This window comes from Ceratosolen solmsi, unplaced genomic scaffold, assembly GCF_000503995.2.
Source record: "Ceratosolen solmsi marchali unplaced genomic scaffold, CerSol_1.0 scaffold10, whole genome shotgun sequence".
NCBI lineage: Eukaryota > Metazoa > Arthropoda > Insecta > Hymenoptera > Agaonidae > Ceratosolen > Ceratosolen solmsi.
Genome location: NW_011948412.1, coordinates 3,579,365 through 3,603,563, shown reverse-complemented (window position 1 = coordinate 3,603,563; position 24,199 = coordinate 3,579,365). Strand labels below are relative to the sequence as shown.

General features: G+C 26.7%; 1 protein-coding gene across 4 annotated transcripts; it reads left to right on the top strand.

Moving 5' to 3' along the window:
- The first annotated feature begins 245 nt into the window (after positions 1 to 245).
- Positions 246 to 22,992, top strand: beta-Spec (spectrin beta chain). Of its 4 annotated transcripts, none has more exons than XM_011506216.1 (25): positions 246 to 455; positions 1,953 to 2,663; positions 2,774 to 3,255; positions 3,725 to 4,174; positions 4,660 to 4,981; positions 5,359 to 5,667; positions 5,808 to 6,119; positions 6,468 to 6,958; positions 7,311 to 7,607; positions 7,967 to 8,648; positions 8,767 to 9,166; positions 9,317 to 9,746; positions 9,910 to 10,239; positions 10,400 to 10,766; positions 10,945 to 11,268; positions 11,363 to 11,454; positions 11,590 to 11,694; positions 11,775 to 11,917; positions 12,152 to 12,198; positions 12,795 to 12,851; positions 14,022 to 14,123; positions 16,996 to 17,136; positions 18,280 to 18,547; positions 18,883 to 19,065; positions 22,360 to 22,992. In XM_011506216.1, exons 1-25 carry the CDS (start codon positions 320 to 322, stop codon positions 22,361 to 22,363), a joined length of 7,185 nt encoding a protein of 2,394 aa, XP_011504518.1. In that variant the 5' UTR covers positions 246 to 319; the 3' UTR covers positions 22,364 to 22,992. The 4 variants fall into 4 exon arrangements, with proteins under 4 accessions (XP_011504518.1, XP_011504510.1, XP_011504527.1 ...); XM_011506208.1 differs by having other exon boundaries at positions 14,022 to 14,129; XM_011506225.1 differs by lacking the exon at positions 12,795 to 12,851 and having other exon boundaries at positions 14,022 to 14,129.
- The last annotated feature ends 1,207 nt before the right edge of the window (positions 22,993 to 24,199 follow it).

Here is a 24,199-nt window from a genome sequence, read left to right as displayed (position 1 = left end):
AATATCATTTTCACCTTTAATCTTAATTATAGAGAATATTCATTATGAATTAATAGAAATCTTTTTAACCATTAGAAGATATTTCTTATCTCATTTATTGTTGAACACAGACGTTCGTATTAATAGGCATAAACTATTATATTTATGTACATGTAACATTCATTTTAAATAAAAAAAAAAAAAAAAATTAACACAACAAATATTGTTAACATTAATGTTCCGAAAATTTTATGATTTTAGGAGTGCCCTTAAAGATTGAGACGGTTTAATCGTTGACTTCTAAGGCGGTGGCGTCGGCAGCAATTGCAACGTCAGCAAAATGACAACCGACATCTCGGTGCAACGTACGGGTTGGGACCCGACGCTCCAACAAGAGATCGTCGATGAGTATGAATATGATGGGGGCAACTCCAGCTCAAGGCTCTTTGAACGATCGCGCATCAAGGCTCTCGCAGGTCGGTTGTTTTTTATTTTTGGAATCAATAGCTTAGTTATTTAGGATACTTTTGTTTTATAAATTACATATTGAACGGAGCGGTAAATAGCTATGTTGGTATGTTTTTATAGGCTTGTGAGGTAGTTATTCAGCTATTAGTTGATTATAGAATGTCATTGGAAGCTTCGACTGATTTGATATTTGAAATAATTTTATTTATTATATTAGTCAATAGTTATATTAATTCATAATTATCTATAAGAATAATTTTTTTATGTTATTAGTATACAATCTTTTCATTCAATTTGTAGAAAATTTAACTATTTAATCTTAAAAAGAAAGAATGTTTGGTCACCTTAATTTTATATTTGAATGAAATGAATGAATCATTCTAATAAACAGATTATACTTTTCAAGTTTTTTCTTGAATTATATGTGATGTAAAATCAATACGTAATATCTAAAAATAAAAATATTAAAATTTCATAGTTACTAAATATAATTTTTAACTAAAGGAGCACATAAATTTTAATAATGAGAAATTATTTATTTACGGAAAATAAGTTTTCTTACGAAGTTAGTAATATTAATAAGTTTTAATACCTCTAATCATTGAATACGAAATTCAAAAAATTTTTGTGACATTTCCTTGATTTCTTTTAAGACGAACTTTGGTATTGTATCTCTTTTATGTATGATGTTTTTCGATTCTAATTCCTATATATAAATGACCATTTGTATAAATACGTGAGCGAATGCGCGTATTTACCAGCCGACGCCTTCTTATGCAATATTTATACAACACATACATATTATATTCTGATTGAATGATTTTATTATAATTATTTTGGAGATCAACTATTAATTTATTTTATTTTTATAATATATTTGCTAATTATGTATATTATATAATATTTGTTTACATTAAATTAAATATAAAATTATAATATTTTAAAGAATTTTTTTCACAATAATGTTGTATAATATAATTATTTCCTTATTATTTTTCTAATGAAATGTTTAATTTTTATAAAATTTGTATCATATATAATTAAATTAAAATATGTTCATTTATTTATAATTTATTATTAATGAAGATGATTGGAATTAATGAACATTTTATGTTATTTTTGGTATTTAATATCGTACTTCGAATATCATTTCATTTTTATCACATTATTTTCAAAATTTTTAATGTTATAAGTTTGATATTTAGAAATTAATAAAGATTATTTAAATGTTTCATGTATAATCAACAATAACGGTCATAATTTCATTAAGATAAACAAATATGTTTAAAATTTTATGGAAATATGAATTTTTTGTTTCATTGCATTTAAAATGATATTTTTGTTATTTTTATTAATTAAAATTTTTCTGATTTCCTAACTGCTTATTCTCGTAATTGATTATTAAATTTATAGTTGAAATAATAAATTTTAAATTACTAAATATTTGTATGAAAAATTAATAAACCTATATATTAATAAAATTTAAATTTTTAAATTTGTTATAGGTGAACGTGAGTTGGTACAGAAGAAAACTTTTCAAAAATGGGTAAATTCTCACTTGGTACGTTGCTCAGCACGCATCGGTGATCTTTACGTTGATCTACGCGATGGTAAGATGCTGACGAAACTTCTCGAAATATTATCTGGCGAACGATTGCCCCGGCCTACTAAGGGTAAAATGCGCATTCACTGTTTGGAAAATGTCGACAAGGCTTTGTACTTCTTACGTGAGCAACGAGTCCATTTGGAAAATATGGGCTCACATGACATTGTGGATGGAAATCCACGATTAACCTTAGGTCTTATCTGGACGATAATCCTGCGCTTCCAGATTCAAGATATTACTATTGAGGAAACGGATAATCAGGAGACGAAGAGTGCTAAAGATGCACTATTACTTTGGTGTCAGATGAAAACTGCTGGTTATCACAATGTTAATGTAAGGAATTTCACGACTTCTTGGAGAGATGGACTGGCTTTCAATGCAATTATACACAAGCATAGGCCAGATCTTATACAATTTGATAAATTATCTAAGTCTAATGCTATTTATAATTTGAATAATGCTTTTAATGTGGCTGAAGATAAGTTAGGATTAACTAAATTATTGGATGCTGAAGATATTTTTGTGGATCATCCTGATGAAAAATCCATCATAACGTATGTTGTAACTTACTACCATTACTTCTCGAAAATGAAACAAGAAACCGTGCAAGGTAAGTCAATCAATGTCACACAAACAGTATTGGAATTCATTAAATTAAATTAGGAATTATTTTTTACAAAGATGTTATTTCAATCTAAAAGAAGTCATTTTTTATTACAGGTAAGAGAATAGGTAAAGTTGTTGGTATTGCGATGGAAAATGATCGTATGATCCGTGAGTATGAAAGCTTAACGAGCGATTTACTGAAGTGGATCGAATCAACAATAACTGCCCTGGGTGATCGGCAATTTGCTAATTCTCTTTTGGGCGTTCAATCTCAACTCTCCCAATTTTCAAATTATCGTACTGTTGAAAAGCCACCCAAGTTTGTAGAAAAGGGTAACCTGGAGGTGTTATTATTCACACTACAATCTAAGATGCGCGCCAACAATCAAAAACCTTACACTCCTAAAGAAGGCAAGATGATATCTGATATCAACAAGGCTTGGGAAAGACTTGAAAAAGCTGAACACGAAAGGGAACTAGCTCTTAGAGAGGAGTTAATTAGACAGGAAAAGCTTGATCAACTAGCAGCTAGATTTAATAGGAAAGCCAGCATGAGAGAAACCTGGTTATCAGAAAACCAACGACTCGTTTCACAAGTATGCTTTTCATCTTTTAATTTTATTATTTAAAATAATACTAAGAATACGATTTATTTCTAAATTATTAATTAACAAAGTTATTAATTTGAAATTAATATACTGGTTATGTATATCTTTTTAAATGCTATGAGATACAAATGTAAATATTAGGATACTAAGCACTTAGCATAAAGAATAAATAACAAAAGTTTTCAAAGAAGATTTGTATAATAGAATTAAAAAAAATTTCGTGGACGTTCGTATAAAAAAAGCTGAATTCACACACACACACACACACACACACACACACACACACACAAACACACACATACATATTACTTAATGAAATTGAACCATTACAATATATTTAATTAAAATAGTTTTATTTTTGTGTACTTTCAAATCTTTAGAGAATAATAGTCTAATAAACATAGTATTTTGTAATAACATCAATTATCTTGTAATTTTTTAATAATTTGATTATCAGGATAACTTTGGATTTGACTTAGCAGCTGTTGAAGCTGCTGCAAAGAAACATGAAGCTATCGAAACCGATATCTTTGCATACGAAGAACGTGTGCAGGCTGTTATGGCCGTTTCTCAGGAACTCGAAGCCGAGAATTATCATGATATTGAACGCATAAATGCGCGCAAAGACAATGTTCTACGTCTTTGGAACTATTTACTCGAACTTTTACGTGCCCGCAGATCACGATTAGAATTATCACTTCAATTACAACAAAATTTCCAGGAGATGTTATACATTTTGGATAGTATGGAAGAAATTAAGTTGAGATTGTTGACCGACGACTATGGTAAACACCTCATGGGTGTGGAAGATTTATTACAGAAGCACTCGTTGGTAGAGGCAGACATCAATGTGTTGGGTGAAAGAGTGAAGGCGGTAGTTCAACAGAGTCAAAGATTTCTTGAACAGGTAATATTAATTAGTTTTTATCCTTAATATAAATAAAAATAAATTATTGTTAATATTTTATAAAAACAGCTTACAACAATTTTTGTTAAAAATTTCTGTTGGAAAAATTAAATTTTCATTATTTAAGTAAGATCAATTAAATATCTTAAAAATAATAATTCTAAAAATAAATAAAAATTACTTTATATTTTATAAATTATTTGATAATTTACGTAACGAATATTAGGGTATATTTTTTTCTAACTAGTTAAAATATAATACAATGCATGTTTTTTTCAACAATTAAATAACTATACAAGAATTCTAATTTTAATTTAAGTATATGTAGTATTTGAAGAATTTCCATTAATCCTTATACAAATTGAAAATAAAAAAAATATAATTAATTGGTTTGTTAATATTATTTTTACAAATTTTGTTTTTCTTTAAGTTTGTGAAAGCACAAAAATTTCTAGTTACGAACTAAATATTGAAACGAATTTCAGGACGAGGGCTATAGACCATGTGACCCCACAATCATCGTTGAGCGAGTACAACAACTCGAGGACGCTTATTCGGAACTAGTGCGTTTAGCTGTCGAGCGTCGCGCGCGCCTTGAAGAGTCACGTAAACTGTGGCAATTCTATTGGGATATGGCTGATGAAGAGAATTGGATCAAGGAGAAGGAACAGATTGTGTCTACAGGTGACATTGGCCACGACCTTACAACCATCAATCTCTTGCTCTCGAAGCATAAGGCATTAGAGCACGAAATACAGTCACACGATCCTCAGCTCATGTCGGTTGTATCAGTTGGAGATGAATTAGGTATTTATGTACAAATTTATTTTTCATTAATATTAAATATCAAATTATAAAAATAGATAAGTTTTTCGTATAATATTTTTATAATTATATTATAGATTCAAATGATTATTTTCGTAATATTATTCTAATATTTTATTCAGAATTATGTTTAATATTGTAATGTTGAAATAATAATTTTAGAAGCGAGTGTTATGTTTAATTTAATTTTTATTTTAAAAATTGAATAAATATTGAAATAAACATAATTTTAATAAATATTAATTTTCTTTCAAAAAGAAAACTATCGTTTTGAAATATAATTTGAAAAGATAGAAGAATAGTTTAATTTAATAAATCAGATTTTTTAAAATAATTTATTTTATTTTTTAATTAATTAGTTCGTCAACAACATTTTGGATCGGATAGAATTCAAGAAAGACTACAAGAAATTTTGACAATGTGGAATCATTTATTGGATTTGGCAGCATTTAGGAGAAAGAGGCTTGAAGAAGCAGTAGACTATCATCAATTATTCGCTGATGCTGACGATATTGATGTATGGATGTTAGATACAAGAAAATTAGTAACTTCTGAAGATGTTGGAAGAGATGAGGCAAATGTGCAATCTTTATTAAAGAAACATAAAGACGTTACGGACGAACTTAAAAATTATGCTACAACAATAGAACAATTGCATCAGCAATTAGGTAATAAATTAATTTTTCTTTATTTGAAATATTCTTATAAATATAAAAAAGCAATATGTAAATTTAATATATTATTACAAAAAAACCTTATAAAACGGAGTAAGAAATTAATGTTATTGTGATACTTATTATTGTTTTAGGACAACTTGGAGAACAAGATGCGAAATCTCCAGAGGTTGTCGATAGGTTGGCAAAAATTGATGCCAGCTACAAGGAACTTCTGGAACTAGCTAAATTAAGAAAACAAAGGTTATTAGATGCTCTATCTCTCTATAAGTTGTTTAGTGAAGCCGATGGTGTAGAACAATGGATTGGTGAAAAGAACAGGATGTTGGATACAATGGTACCTGCCAAAGATATTGAAGATGTAGAAATAATGAAGCATCGATACGATGGCTTTGAAAAAGAGATGAATGCTAATGCTTCGCGCGTTGCCGTTGTAAACCAATTAGGTAATTGCTTGTTTCTGTAAATTAAATAATGCATGTAATTTGAAAATTTCACTAGATATTATTTAAAAGAAAAATCAAATTAATTTCATAACTTTTACAATAATAAGAGATAAAATATTATTTTACTTAGTCAGCAATTCATTATTTAAATGATTTATGAATAAAAGATTAGCGTATAGGTTATCATAATTTAGAATAATCTGTAAAATAGAAATGTATTTAAAAGTTACATGTAATATCTCAAAATGAAATTATATAATTATGAAATTATAATATTATTTCAATACTTTATATATTATTTACAATCAATATATTATATAATAATTACAATTATTAAAAAAAAAACAGCGAGACAATTATTGCACGTTGAGCATCCAAACTCTAAGCAAATAGTTCAACGTCAAAATGAGTTAAATCAAAAGTGGGCAGAATTACGAGAAAAAGCAGAATCGAAACGTGAGGCACTTAATTCAGCTCATGGTGTACAAACCTTCCATATCGAATGTCGAGAGACCGTCTCCTGGATTGAAGATAAAAAACGTATACTTCAAGAGACTGACAGTCTTGAAATGGATCTCACTGGAGTTATGACGTTACAGCGTCGGCTTAGTGGCATGGAACGTGACTTGGCGGCAATTCAAGCCAAGCTCGACGCTCTCGAAAAAGAAGCACAGCTTATCGAGCAAGATCATCCTGAGGAGGCAGCAGTCATCAGGGAGAGGATCACTCAAATACATACAATTTGGGAACAGCTTACGCAGATGCTCAAGGAAAGGGATGCTAAATTGGAAGAGGCTGGAGATCTACATCGCTTCTTGCGTGACCTCGATCATTTCCAGGTAAATTTTGGTTAACATAATTTTTTTGATTTGTAATTCATGAATTTATCAATCTATTAAGTATATCATGAATTTCTTTTATCAAATTTTGATTCGGATCATATATAAGTCATTTACTATTGTGATTAAATCACGTTTTACATTCAAATAAGATAGTTGATAGTTCGTTTACTTTGTAATATTTAAATTTTAGTAAATTAATTTTGTTTACAGTATATGAACTGCGATCTTTTAAAATCTATTTATTTATACAATTAGCATTTCGAAGTTCGTATTGTTATTCGTATTGGTAATAATAATCTTATGCATTATTTTTCGGAAGTATAACAAGCAATTGTAATTTATATTTTAGGCTTGGTTGACAAAAACACAAACCGATGTAGCAAGTGAAGACGAACCGACCAGCTTGGCCGATGCAGAGAAGTTATTAACTCAACATCAAAATATTAAGGAAGAGATCGACAACTACACGGATGATTATCAGAAAATGATGGAATACGGAGAAAAACTAACCACTGAAGCTGGGGATGGTGATACTCAGTACATGTTTTTGCGCGAGAGATTAAACGCTTTGAAAATGGGTTGGGAAGAGTTACATCAGATGTGGGCTAATCGTCAGAATCTACTCTCCAATTCACTCAATTTCCAGGTAAAGTGTTTTTAATGCAGTTATTTTATTTAATAAGTACTATTGTAAAATGAATCTATTTAATCATTTTTAATGATGTGTTGTATTTCAATAAAATTGTATTTAGTAATAAAGTAAAATATATTATTATTTAAACTTCTTCCGTGCTATTTTAAAAGTAATACAGTTATGTATTTTGTGGAACATCCTTTTTTTTTTTTATATATATAAAATATTGAAATCATTTAATTTTTCCATTATATTAATGATGAAACAAAGTAAAGGAAATTTTGTACTGTAAGAACTTTTTATTTCTCTTCAAATTTTTATCAATGTTTATTGCTTATATAGAAAATAAAGAATCTATAATTTTTGTTTAGGTCTTTGATCGAGATGCGCGACAGGCAGAGGTTCTTCTATCTCAACAAGAACACCAACTTGTAAAGGATGAAAGTCCAAGCAATTTTGAACAAGCAGAAAATATGATTAAGCGCCACGAGGCTTTCATGACGACTATGGATGCAAACGATGAAAAGATTAATTCAGTTGTACAGTTCGCGGCGCGACTCGTTGATGATGGTCACTTTGCTGCCGATAAGATTAAACGTAAAGCAGAATCCATAAACGAACGTCGTAATGCCAATCGCGAAAAAGCCCAGCAGCTCATGGATAAATTGCGCGATCAACAGCAGTTACAGCTATTTTTGCAAGATTGTGAAGAGTTGGGTGAATGGATACAGGAGAAGCATATAGTTGCTCAAGATGAGACATACCGCAGTGCTAAAACCGTGCATAGCAAGTGGACGAGACATCAAGCATTTGAGGCAGAAATCGCCAGCAACAAAGATAGATTGCAGCAACTGCAAGCTGCAGCCGATGAGCTGGTTCAGCAAAAGCCTGAATTAACTGAAATCATTCAGCCGAAGGTTGTTGAACTTGCTGATCAATTCGAAGAACTTGAAACGACTACTCATGACAAAGGCGAGAGACTTTTTGATGCTAACCGTGAAGTTCTCATTCATCAGACTTGTGACGACATTGATTCTTGGATGAATGAATTAGGTAGTATGATGACGTTAATTTTAATATAATTAGAAATAATCAATTTATTCGATATTACAAAATCAGTTTAGTATTAATATAATTATACGTTAATATTTTAATAATATATTGTTTTTAGAAAAGCAAATCGAGAGCACAGATACGGGTTCAGATTTAGCTTCTGTTAATATTCTTATGCAGAAGCAACAAATGATTGAGACTCAAATGGCTGTAAAAGCTCGTCAGGTAACAGAACTCGATAAACAAGCCGAGCATCTTCAGCGCACTGTGCCAGATGATAAAATGGAAGAAATTAAATGCAAAAAGGAAAAGGTTGCTCAACGCTTTGCACAACTTAAAGCACCGCTTATCGACCGCCAGCGTCATTTAGAAAAAAAGAAGGAGGCCTTTCAATTTAGGCGCGATATTGAGGATGAAAAACTTTGGATTGCAGAAAAAATGCCACAAGCGACTAGTAAAGAGTATGGAAATTCGCTGTTCAATGTGCATATGTTAAAGAAGAAAAACCAATCATTGAGGTAACTACTGTCTTTTTATAAGTTATGTTCTTTCTTTATAAATTTATATCATAGTATTCATAAATTTATAATATATCATAACACCCATGATTTTATAATATATCACAAACGATGCTCAAAAAAAATATAATTTTAATTTTAATTTTTAAGCACGGAAATCGATAATCACGAACCACGTATCAATCTTGTCTGTAACAACGGTCAAAAGCTTATTAATGAAGGTCATGAAGCAACTCCGGAATTTGAACGACTCATTTCGGAATTAAATGAGAAATGGAAAGAACTAAAGGATGCTGTAGATGAAAGGAACGGACATTTGGCACAAAACGAAAAAGCTCAACAGTATTTCTTTGATGCAACTGAAGCAGAGTCATGGATGAGCGAGCAGGAATTGTATATGATGGTTGAAGATAGGGGTAAAGATGAAATTTCTGCACAAAATTTAATGAAGAAGCATGAAAGTTTAGAACATGCTGTTGAAGATTATGCTGATACAATCAGACAACTTGGCGAAACTTCAAGACAACTTATCAGCGACCAACATCCTCTCGCAGATCAAATTGCTGTTAAGCAGTCTCAGGTATGTTATAAATATAATATATAAAATAATCTAATCAACAAAATATTAAATTTATTTTCTTTTTAAATAAATTTTTAAAAAGATTATTGTAAAATGACTTTGAATTTCTACTTTTTACTTTACTATTTTTTACTCATTCACTTAAAGAGTTATTACTCTATAGGTTGATAAGTTATATGCTGGTTTGAAAGATTTGGCTGGTGAGCGCCGAGCAAAATTAGACGAAGCACTTCAATTATTCATGTTGAATCGTGAAGTGGATGATTTAGAACAGTGGATTGGTGAGCGTGAAGTTGTTGCAGGTAGTCACGAGCTAGGTCAAGATTATGACCACGTAACTCTATTATGGGAGAGATTCAAAGAATTTGCTCGCGATACAGAGGCCATAGGATCCGAAAGAGTGGCTGCTGTAAATGGTATTGCTGACTCACTCATTAATACTGGCCATTCTGACGCCGCTACTATAGCAGAATGGAAAGATGGACTAAACGAGGTATTAAGTAATAGAATTTTTATTATGATTATAATATATTGATGAAAATTTTTTATTTCTTAACTGAGAATTGATTTGATTTGTAAATATACTTTGTATATAATATGCATTTAAATTATTTAACAATATAAATTATTAGATATAATTTTAATAATTATAGGTTTGGCAAGACTTATTAGAGTTGATCGAGACACGTACCCAGATGCTTGCCGCTAGTCGTGAACTTCACAAATTTTTCCATGACTGTAAAGATGTACTTGGACGTATCCTCGAGAAACAAAATGCTATGTCAGATGAACTTGGTAGAGATGCCGGCTCGGTTTCCGCTCTTCAGCGCAAGCATGGCAATTTTATTCAAGATTTATCAACTCTTCAAAGTCAGGTATCTCAGATTCAAGAAGAATCTGCAAAGTTGCAGGCGAGCTATGCAGGTGATAAGGCACGCGAAATTACAAATCGCGAGGCTGAGGTTGTCGCCGCTTGGAATAATTTGCAGTCACTCTGCGAAGCGCGTAAGAATAAACTTGGTACGTTAAAAATAATTTTTATAAGTAATTTATTTATTATAGAAATATAATTTTCATATTTTTATATTTAAACATTTTATGAAATGTGTAGTAAAAGTATTTTGAGAAATAGGTTGTATCATTAATCTAGTAAACATTAATGCAACAAATTATAAATGAAATTTTATTTTTATTATAGAGGATACCGGGGATTTATTCAGATTCTTCAATATGGTTAGAACATTAATGATTTGGATGGATGATGTTGTTAGGCAAATGAATACTAGTGAAAAACCAAGGGATGTTAGTGGAGTGGAATTGTTAATGAATAATCATCAGAGTCTGAAGGCTGAGATTGATACAAGAGAGGATAATCTTTTAAGTTGCATTAACTTAGGCAAGGATTTATTGGCTAGAAATCATTATGCTAGTTCACAAATTAAAGAAAAACTTACAGCTCTTACGGATCACAGAAATGCTCTATTACTTCGCTGGGAAGAACGTTGGGAGAATCTTCAGCTTAGTGAGTCTTATTTTTAATGTTATGTATAAAATTTTCTCATTACAAAAAAGCATTTAAAATATAAGTATAAATAAACTATTTTCTTTTATCACAGTATTGGAAGTATATCAATTCGCAAGAGATGCTGCTGTTGCAGAAGCTTGGCTGATTGCTCAAGAACCGTACCTTATGAGTCAAGAACTTGGAGTAAGAAGTCTTTACATACTACAATTTAATATTCCATTATAAACTTAATTCTGTTGCACACACAAAAATTAATCTTAAGAATGGATATATAATCTAATTTTTGAAGGTATATATAAGTTAAAATATTTTTTATAGCACACAATTGATGAAGTTGAAAATCTAATGAAGAAGCATGAAGCCTTTGAAAAATCGGCTGCTGCACAAGAAGAAAGATTCAGTGCTTTACAACGTCTAACAACGGTACATACTAAATCACCAATAAATATTATTTGTTTATCGTCATTATATTAAATGCATTATAATATAACTTTCATTTGTAGTTTGAACTGAGAGAATTAAAAAGAAGAGAGCAGGAGAGGGAAGAAGAGGAAAGACGGAAGAAAGAGGAAGCAGCAGCTGCCGAAGCTGCCAGATTGGCTAAAGCCACTCCAGTTGCTAGTCCAGATGAACCGTCCGGTGAACGGTAATATAATTTATACAAATATAATTCTAACAAAGAACTTCTTAATCATTATTATGGTTGTCTTTTTACAAAATCACTATCCATATTTTATTACTAATAGTGCATTTAAAATTTATTACTTTATGAAATAATTCAAATTTGTCTCAATTGTTATTTAAGATAGATAATATTTTTGAAATTTACATAATTAAGATGTAATTCAATATTAAAAATATGTTGTCTTTATCATTTTAGAATGGAAGCCGATGGTGTTCCAAGCAGAGATCGCGACGATGATCATGGTAAGTTGTATAATGATGTTAATTTAACATAATTATTATCTTAAAATTTCGAAGCAATGTCCGTAAAATGAAAAATAAATTAATTACCTTGCAGAGTACAGCACATATTAATAGTTTTATTGTGCATTTAGTTTAAAAAATTCGTTTCTACCGTTTTTTAAGAATTCGTAAAATCTGTTTAGAAGTATTAAAATTAATTTTAATAAGGAGTAATTTTTTCAAGCTTAAATTTACAATTATTTAAAAGTAATTGACAATTTTAAGAAATTTTAAATTGTTTTAATTAAAGAAAACGAATAAAATTACAAAATAAATTTTTAAATATGAAATTAGAAGGTTCATTCTCTTATCTCTTGTAAAAAAATGTTGAATTTCTTGTTATCTATAATTCAGTAAAAACTAACCTTCTAGTTTGATAAGAAGTGGTGTAATTAATTATGAACAAAGCATGATTCTTGCTAACAGCACGTTTCTTTTTACCTCTGTTTTATCCACCTTATCAATATATTTCCATCCTATAATTCCTAACAAAAAACAATCCTCAAAATAAAATTGCACCTCAAAAAATAACGCGGCACGGAATGCACAAACCACAGCGGCACAACGTAAAACTTCTGCGCGAACTTCGCAAGCTCAAGAAAAGCCCAAGGAAGGTGAGTGTCTGCCCGTTGCCGTTGTTTAATAAATCCATATTACATTTAGTCTATTGTTGAATGTCTTTTGTCATTTCATATCTATCAACTATTATTTTTATTATATTCATTTTTTATTTATAATTGGAAAAAAATCTATTGTTATGTGTAGCCGAAATTTGAACTGAAAAGAATACATAAAATAGTATTCGAAAATAGTATACGAAAGCGATATTCTAAATATATTTTTATATTTGTTTGGCTGGCTATAAATAACTATTTAGTTTTTTCCCTCTAACTTTACTAATAATATTTATTGTATCATTGTTTTTGGTTGTATATTACGTTCAGGTGATGGAACGTCGAAGCAAGTATATCAGTTTTTAAATTTTTCTATTTTCAGTTTATATTTTATTATTTTTAATATAATAATCATCGTGAAGCCGTTGGTATTGGTTTATAACACATGTATACTTTTCACAATGTCACTATTAAAAATAGGTGATGGACGAGCACTTCATAGGAATATTATCTCAATACTTATTATGTCAAATAAATCACATACATTTTCAGATTTTTCGTTTAACATTTTAATTACTAATAAGCTTTTGTAGTCATAGATTTCAGATTAAATTAAATTTCTTCGCACATGGTAGGTACTTGAACTAATACTCTGTAGTATTTTCTATTTATTGTTAGTTAAATTTTTCATTTATTTTATTTATTTATTTATTTTTTCAATTGCTTGCCTATAAATTATTAATGTTTTTAGCTTTTATAATATTTCATACTATGTGTTTCTTCATGTATTTATTAATGTATTATAAAGTAATTTTAAGAAAAGTATTGTAAAGTTCTATACCCGAAGTTTAATTTACTTATTAATTTATTTTAAATTTCTTGTGAACATCAGTTTAACATATTATTTTACGTTTTTTTCTTAAAGGTCTTGTTATAATTTGCATAAATTATACATATCATTTCATTCAAAGATGAGATTATGTTACATTAATAGATATTTTCAAGTATTTTAATAAGTTATTGTTGGAATTTTCATCTAAAGCAACTTTTCTATTTAGCCATCCAAGTTTTTTTCTTCTAACGCTTAAATATAATTTTTGTACACAAGGAATTTAATCATACGTAAATAAAACAAAAGCATGTTTTTTCTATCAATTTGGTGTGGAGTAGTGCATGCTCAAAAGAGCGAATCGAGACAAGTCTTGACTGAGAAACCCATAATACGATCACCATCCTCTTCGAAACATCGAACTACGCCTCCCATTCTTACAAGTAAGTGTAAGTTGAAATGCTGTTTTAGTTTCATTAATTTTTTAATATCACTCATATGTGATAAAATGTGGGATAAAATATAGAAAAAATATGTTATAAATGAAAAAGGTATTTTATTATAAAAAATTATTATAACTTCCTTTATTTAATAATACCACAACATTCTCTTTTGTGAAAATATTAAATCTTTTATAATTATTTCTATAACAGCTTTTTATTTTTAAAATTTTTTCGACATTCTAAACATTGTATAAAATTTATTTTTATTGGTTTGTAAAATATTAATTTTTATATTTATGATCATTTTTTTATTTATTTCTGAAAGTAATTTTATTATTATGATGATATCATTTAATAACATTTAATAACCATGATAAATTATTTTTTTCAATTTATTTTATTTTAATCGAAGATTAATTATATGAACATAATTTTAAAAAGACTAATTATTTTAGTACAATTTATATTGAAATTTTTTAATATCGTATTTAGATTATTATATTAATTGACATTTATATTAAACTTACATTAGACTTTAAATTTAAAAGGGGAAGTCGAGCAAGTATCATAAAATATTATTCGAAAAATTTTTTAAAAAATGCCAAAAAATCATATTAAATTCATTTTTGTATAAACTAATTTGTCATTTTAATTGATACATAAATTTTTAACGATATCTACACATACTATAAATAGAGATTGTAAAACTAAATTGCTAATGGTTATTGTCAAAGGTATAAAATGACGAGAATTTCCCAGCCTATATTATCCCTTTGAAATAAAGCTACATTATATTCTCTTCTTGCTAATACTTCTATTTCTCTGAAAGAAAAATATAATGTTTTATATTTATTTTGTAAATATTTATGAAATTATTAACAGAAAAAATACTTTGATGATACATTTACAAGACACATACATAATAAGGTTTACAGACGAATAATATTTAAAGGAAATATACATTTTTATCGTGAAAGTAGACATTTTAATTTAAAATAAAAATGTAAATGAACATAAAAATTATCCAATTACTTGGTATGTATTTTATTAAAATATAAATTTTTAAAACGAAATTAAAAAATATATATATATTTAGCATGAATTCTGCACATAATAAACTTGGCAAGATCCAAAATTTTAAGTTGAATATCTAAAACTGCCTCATACAAGTATTTTTTTTTATTGTCAATTTAAAAGTAAATTACATTATTATTTTTAATTTCAGTTTAGAAAAAATTTATTCTATAGCTAAATTAAAATTGATAGCGCGACGTGATAAACGAGACAAACAAGTAGAAGGAAATTCGAGTGTTCCATACTTCTTGTAATCCTTCTGAGATTTGTGGCAATATTAAACAAATCATTGTAATATCAGCGAAATTTAAAGTTAATTTAAGAAAAAGAATATATTGAAGATCATTTTATAACAGCTGCAGACTTATACAAGTAATTTATGTATAATAATATTTTTAATAATTAAAAAATATTGAATTATATCGTAATGTATTGAATCAATTTCATCATTCATTTTGATAATTAAAAATTAATAACCGACATAATTTAAAATTAATAGATAGATCACAAATTTCATTAACTTTTCTATTTTAATTAATATATTTAAACAATAGTAAAGTACTGTTTATTCATAAAGATGTTTTAATGTTAATGAAAGTTTAATTAGTTGTAATCGAAAATCTATAATATTATAATATTAAGTATTTTAGATTGCAACTAAGTAAACAATATAAATACACATTATAATTTATAAATTATACTCAAATTTATTTTATATATTCAAATAATTTTTTTTACGATATTTATCGGGTGAATTTATACAATAGAAATAGGGTCATTTTTAAGAATAAACTTAATTTTTGTTATAGAGATGTATTTATATTATTAATAAATTTATTAATAATTAAGTATATATTATTAAATAAATCAAATCAAATAAATTTACTTACATAACAAAAAACAAATCTAGAATATTTTTTTTACTAAATGAAATTTTAATTATTTGTATCTGTCTATATTTATCAATTTTAGAAGCTCCAATTAGAAAAAGTATTTATTCGACTGCAGTTTAAAATAGTATAATGATTGCGATACTATTTTCAGCTGGTTTTGATTAAAAAATGTGTCTACTGTAGGAGTATAATATAAGATGCATGCGCATGTTTGCACGTATATTGTAGAGATCTTTGAACTGGAAGTATTTGTTACTATTTTTCATGAATTGGAAAAAAGACTACACGCTATATCGAATCAAGAGAGAAAAAGAGAAAATATAAAATTGATCAAGAAAATAGCAAAATTGAATGTATTCTGTTTTATCGAATATCGTAATTTATATTATTTTATTATAATTGTATATAAGCTGAAATTAGTTAAGTTTAAAATATTGATGTTCAGATATAATTTTGCATACAAAATTTTATTAATGATAATAGTAATACGCATTTGCTAAATGTTATTAAATGAATTTGCTATATCAGAGATCAAAAGAACGAATTCTGATAAACAGAACAATATATATTTTCGATCGTCATTATACTTAAGCAATTCTATATATTATTTTATTTTTTTAAACTTTTTTTAATTCAAATAAATAAAATAATTGTAACGCGTTAAAAAAGAAGTTGTATGTAGAGTTGATCGACTTCATTATTGAATTCATATTGCAAGAAATAAGAATATCGATAAAACAGCAAGCAAAATTCAGTAAATAAGATAATAAGAAATATTATAAAAAAAAATTAAAAACAATTGTACTCAAATAATGATAAGAATTTATAAACAGACACTGGTACTAAGTAAAAATGGTCTTTTTTTCTTTGCTCGTTGTGTTGTCGTTTTTGTTGCGATGATCCAGTGCCGAAGGGAGGCTCAGAATCGGGTACATTAAGGCGCAAGGACCGAAGTCGCAGCAAGTCACCTTTCAGAAGCTTCCGCTGGAAGAAAACCGCTAAATCACCAAGTCTTGATCGCAGTGGTGCAAGCGACGACGAATATGGTAAGCCATACGATTAGTCGACCTTACGCAGTCGTGTAAAACATTGCAGGCAGCGAGTTCAGAAACTGGTTGTCAATCTATTGGTGATATCGAATTTCAAGGACGTTCACATCAAACTAATTTATATTTTATATTTTTATTTCAGCGATACGTATGTTGTGAGTGCAAAAAGTTGTTGATACGGTAATAAATAATGTAGAATAATACATTTATTTATATTTTTACATATTTTTAGTTTTAAGCAATTTTTTTTGTTTATAAAAGAGCCAATAATAAAACATACAAAAACAATTGTTTTAGTATCATTTTTATCGTTATAGTTTGTTATGGAATTAGTATTAGTTTTTTCATTTTAAAATCCATTACTTTATTCAATACAAATATTTGTATAAAAATAACTTATTAAGATATGATTAAATTTTTTTAAAGTAATAGTACAAATTTCCAATTGGATTCTTTGTCTTAATTTTATTTTTATTAATACCGAGCAATTAATATTATAGAATTATCAAAATCATATACAGCTAAAATGGCAGCTTTTGCAATCGAAGGAAAAATTTTTAAATTGTGCTAAAATTATTTTTGAGAAATATCAATATACTTATTATTTGGGAGATATTTTTATTTGAAATTAATACACACACATTATTCGATTCAACATAGTTTTACCTAAAAATTGCAAAATAATTATAAATTCGTAATTTCATACAAAAAATATATTTTAAATAATAATAAAAAATAAAACTAGATATTGTAAAAATAAATATCTAATTTGTAGCGAAAAACAAACAATATATTTACTTGACCAGTTAGGTTATCTATACAGTACATAAATTACATAAAGTTATCATAAATATATAATAAATCATTTTTATTTCCAGGTTTATTTATAATTAATAAATTGCTGCTTTAGACGATCCATTGCCTTCGAGTCCTTCCATTAAATAATTAATCATTAAATATTAATAAATAATAATAATTATCATTAAACATTTGTCATCATATATTTAATATTTAATGTAAATGTAATTTACAAACTTAAATGTTAGAGCTAGTGCATTTATTAGATCTTGCTTTATTTGTTTGTTTTCTTAATTGTATAAAAGGTATGTGAGATTTTATGTTTGCATTTCTTAATAACAGAAGCACGAAGTCCGAGTGATGATGAATTCGAAGGTGTTTTGGCACGTAAACACGAATGGGAGAGTACAACTAAAAAAGCGTCCAATCGATCCTGGGATAAACTTTACATGGTCGTAAGGAGTCAAACACTCGTAGCTTACAAGGATCAGAAGTCGTATAAATCAGTTCCTGATCAGTTGTACAAAGGTGAAATGCCGCTTGACTTGAAGGGTGCCATCATTGTCATTGCTAGCGACTACACCAAGAAGAAACATGTCTTCCGTGTTAAGTAAGTATTATTTTAATTGTCCATTTATTGCTGATTTAAAATATTTAAAGTTAAACTAATTAATTCTACTTTTATTGATATTGTAAATAATTAAAATTGGTTTATTTAAATCATTAGTTTCACCTTATAAGTCCAGCATTGTATTTCTTTATACACTGAAAATATTTTATTATTAATTGCAAATATTCAAATATTTACTATTTTTAATAATACTTTTAGCACTTTGCACCATTGTAATTAATGAAAAACTATTTATTTATTAAATTAAAAAATATGATTATTTTAAATTAAAATATAAAACGTCTGCAAATTAATTTACTTCACTTATCTTTTAGAACGCAAAGCGGAGCCGATTTCTTATTCCAGGCCAAAGATGATGCCGAGATGAATGATTGGGTCTCGGTGCTGAATCAGGCGGCTCAGGGCGCCTCCGTAGCCAGTACATCAAGGGCACATACACTACCTGCACCTACTCAAGCCGAGACCAAGCGACGCAGCTTTTTTACTCTTAAGAAAAAGTGAGTTTCGTTTAGTTTTGTTTCATCGTTTCTTTTCTTCCTTACTCCCAATACACACATTCACGCGTACGCACATATATCCTTATAGTATGCGATTGCAGAGATAATTAAACGAGAGGACGAGTCTAACTGCATTTCTGCTTTAAGTAACGTTTAAATTTCATGAATATAGCGGGCATTTCTTTTGTCAAATGTGGTGTAATATTTTTTTGCAAAAATGTTGATTATAACCTTATATGTGCATATTGAGTTTTCGGATTATTTATTAACAAACCACGTTAATAAATTGCTTTTATTTATAATTTGTACACATGACCAATTCTATATAAATGAAGTAATTATTTATAAAAATTTTCATTCAAAAATTTATAATTGATTAAATAGATGTATCGACTATGTTTTTTATAAATATATTTCTAAATATATTTCTAAATATAGTTTTTGTGAATTATTAAATTTAAGCCACCGTTTATTAAAGTATTATTTCATTCATATTTATTATAAAAATAAATAAAGTTTATAAAATCAAATTGAATTATCTAAGTTTCGGATTCTTAATTAAAATAAAAAAATTGTATCATTTCTATGGAAAATATAATTTTGATTTTTAATTTTTAATGCAATTACAATAAATAATCATAACATTTTTATAGTATATAGTTATGTATATGGCATTTAATAAACTATTATAATAGAAGGTAATAAAAAGATAAAAGGATAAATCTTAATGTATATATTCTCATTTATTGTATGAATGAAATATTAGAAATAGAATTTGATATAGCTAATTTTTTAATTGCTTGAATCATTTATAAGTTTTATATTTTATCTTATTGTCATTGACACTATAAAATGTCGCAACGACAATACATTTCCATATCCATCTTGCTCATATTATGTTTAGCTTTCATCATACATTTGTAGAACATGGAGTATAAAAGATTATTGTAAAACAATAAATAAATCAAAATATAAACAGGGCACACCGCAACTTCATCCGATCATATTCACATTTATCATATTTTAGAAAAGCCAAAAAGTAGAAAGCGATAGCCAATGATCAATAAGAAAAAGAGTATCACACAATTGGAACAACATTTAGAAATGCGGTGAGTCCGTCGCACCATACTATCAACAAATTACCGTTGTAATACTGCACGATTAAGCAATCGTAGCTAGGTTATTCTGTTAGTAACATATAACTTATTTATTATTTTTTAATAAAAAGATACTATGTTTTTACATATTATTATTTTATGTAGTAAATTATATTGAATAAGTTGAAAATAAAATGCCCTTTTTAATGTATTATTTCTAATTTGTTCTTTTAAATATATTTCTATACAAATCTTTCATGAAAAATATTTACGATAAAGATACATTTATTAATTAAAATCACAATGTGCTTACAAAATATCAAATTATTAATAAGCTTTCTTATAAATATAATAAATTGATGAAAATGAATAATGATCGAAGAATATTAAAATGTTCTGTATTACTTATTATTTATAACTTTGTTTTAATCATTTTTAATGAAAATATTAATTACTTATATAATACAATACATAATAGTAAAATAATTACTGTAGTATCGTTTTGTTACTATGAATATTATTTTTTTTATTTCATTAGCTTTGTTTTATTTGAAATAAACGTTTTAGGAATGTTCTTCCAATTGTGAATGCGGAATGACATACTATAGTGAGTTCATAAAGCAATTATAATGTTTGGTGATTCATATGATTATCAAAAAATGTAATAGATAAATTATTTATTAATATGGAAAACTATATTACATAAAACATATTTGTTGTTTACAAAATATTTTTTAAATTTGTGCATTTAATTTTATTTCAAGCAGAATGTAATCGATTTAAGAAAGCAATCAATTTAATTAAGACATTCAAATTTAAGGTTTAATTCATCAAGTATAATATAAATGTCTATAAGAATTATTTATATTAAGATATTAAGACTTATAAACATGAATTATTAACAAAATTGCCATAATTATTCTTAAGTATGAGAATAAATAAAAATAAATAAATACTTTTATAATATATTTAAATGTATATTGTATGAAACATCACAATACTGTCCATTTATCAATTAATATCCGACGGACTCACATAAAATCGCTTGTTATATTTAGTTGAATTTAATTCAGTAGTTAAAAAAAAAATTTTATTATGATAATTGTTTTCAGCAAATTGTTAACATTATTATTGAATATCTGTGTTGTATCACTGTTAGTAAAACATTAGGATATCATTCATTTTATGTTTTCATTGCTTTTTGTCGCATCAACTCCATTTTCTCCTCAAAATGCTTTTGCTGCCAATTAATTATTGTATATTGTATGCGTAATTAAAACTTATTCAATACTTAAAATATTCATTTATATGTTACAATTAAATCAGAAATGATTAATTTTTTAAAGCAATTAGATAAATCTTCAAAATAGTTTTTTATAATTATTCAATTAATTTATACCACATATTTTTAATGGTGCTTAAAAAACAAATAAAATACGCAAGTATATATTTATAAGAATTTAGCTCTCCAATTGTCACATTATTTACCTTTTCAAGTCTTTTAATTTTAATTCTTTGCTTATACAAAAATAATTTTCTTATATAAATTAAAGTAAAATACTGAAGTATTAGTGATTTGTGCCAATATAAATTTATAATATCAAAATATATTGTAATTTTAAAATACAAAATCATTTTTTGATAGTAGTATTATTAGATATTATAATTTATAATATTATTTAACATATCCTAGATTTAGAAATTTATTATGTAAAATGCTATTGAATTTTGAATTTTCTTTTATACTTAATAAAATGGAAATTATAATTTTGTTTGTGTAATGAACGGATAGTTTATTTTTATATAATTATTTTCCATACTAACATTTTTAAAAATAGAAAAAAGTAGCATTCCCCTTTAAACATTTTTAGAAAGATTAATTTAAATTTTTTTTTAAATTATTGGTTTCTGTTTTTTATAATTGAAATGTGTTTAAAATTGGTGTAACCCATTATGTAGACATTATAATATCAAATAACATATGACTATTAAATATTATAATATATAAATAATATATCATAAAATGCTTACAGTATTATATATATATAAATTTCCTTTTTGGTAATAAGATATTAATGTATTATGCAATATACATTTAATATTTTGGTGATTTTTTAAAAATTGATTAGTATATTTTTCAAAGCAATGTAATTTAACAAAATTATAATCATAATAATATACATATTTTGTTTTTCAGCTAAATTGGAGTAAAAGATTGATGAAAGAAATAATTTAGTTGCATTATGAGACTACGTGAACAGAAATCTGCATAAAAACATATTCATATAAAAATAGACATAAATATATACATGAAACTTCAAAAACAAAAGAAGAAAAAATATTTCGTCGCCCTACTTGGATAAAGCAACATTAATAATTAAATGAAGGTGAAAGATAAAACTGTCCACCTTTGAACGAAGGCGATAGTAAACGTAATTTTATTAGAGAAAAAATATTCATTGAAATACGATTTTGTAGGGGTCATTTTGCGCAAAGTTATCGCTAAAGTAGAGAAAATAAAAATAAAGATATAATGTTTAAAATAAAAAAAAAATTAATAATATCCCAAGTTAGTGCGATTTTCTACTGAGAAATAATATGCCTTCAAACTTCATCGTATTCACTTTTATCTATCCCTTTAATATCGTCGGCGTATATAAAAAACAAACATAAATATTATGTATTGTATGTACTACAATGACTCATGACGATGCATGAACTTTACGCACCAAAAGTACTACAAAGTAGTAGATTAAGGATGGATTGTCTGTTGTATCACTTTCAATTTTTTTGACTAACTTATCATTATCATCATCATCATCAACATCATTATTATTATTATTACTATTATTATTATTATTATTATTATTATTATTATTATTAATATTAATATTATTATTACTATTATTCTATTATTACGTTATATTATATTATTTATCAAACGATACAAATAACGAAAGAGATGTACCAATTTATTTACAATTATATCCGGATATAATATCATTTAAAATAATATTCTCAAGAGCATGAATGAATGATAAAGCCCGTGTGAACGAATTTTTTACCATTTAAAAATAGTGAAAGATATTAAGTTTTCAAGGACTTTTTACACCAGTTTTATTTTTAATGAAGTACGTTGAGAGTTAATTTTATGAATAATTTTCTTTCGAAATGAATGAAATTATACTGTTATAACTTGCTAATAATTTTATAAAAAAATTAATAAGTGATAATCAGTATATATTTATTTTTAGTAAGAGATAAACTATGTAAAATTGAAGGCGATGCGCAGAGACAAAAAGTTTGTATGGAAAGAAATTCTGTAGTTCTTTTATGTTTTTAAAATCATTGCTTAAAAAGATTCTTTATATTATATGCACTGCCTGATAAGAAATTTTATATATATATATGTGTGTCTTCGTCATTTACACTTACGTCGGCAATCATTGACTGCCATAAGTATTTTTTATTATAACCTTAGCTGCGCTAACTTGGGATAATGTGAGATATAGCTTTTACCGGTTGTTACGTTGTCTTAAAAGGAAGAGTGATTAAGGAAAGACTTAAGTAAAGAAAGAGAAAGAGAGTAAAAATATTTAATCATTCTGAAAAGATGAAAAATTGTCTGTAATGATTAGTGAAAATTGAGGTTTCTCCTAAATAAATCCAATTCAATAATATAAATTACATACACATAAAGATAAGTAAATAGCAAATATGTGTGTATATACTTTTATACACATATAAAATGGATTTGACGAATTTGCAAAAATTTTATATACTTAAATAAGTAATGTGAATTGTGTGGATCCTCGTCAAGTCGAACCGTGTAGTATATTTGAGAAATACATGTTTCTTTTTCCTAAAAATTAAAAAATTTTAGAATGAATTATTTTCAAGTAATTTACTTTCAATAATTAAAAGTAACACTTTAGCTGGATTATAATGTTGTTTCTTCATATGTTATGAAAATAAAAATGTCTTGACTTTCAAACGTATTATGTATAGTGATATTATGTTGTATCTTTGTAAAACTT

What these genes read in the sequence shown, in the direction of transcription:
- beta-Spec (XM_011506208.1), top strand. Translation starts at nt 320, where the DNA reads ATGACAACCGACATCTCGGTGCAACGTACGGGTTGGGACCCGACGCTC. An exon ending in ACCAACGACTCGTTTCACAA is followed by an intron (nt 3,256 to 3,724) that starts GTATGCTTTTCA and finishes TTTGATTATCAG; the next exon opens with GATAACTTTGGATTTGACTT. An exon ending in TCAAGAAAAGCCCAAGGAAG is followed by an intron (nt 12,852 to 14,021) that starts GTGAGTGTCTGC and finishes GGTGTGGAGTAG; the next exon opens with TGCATGCTCAAAAGAGCGAA.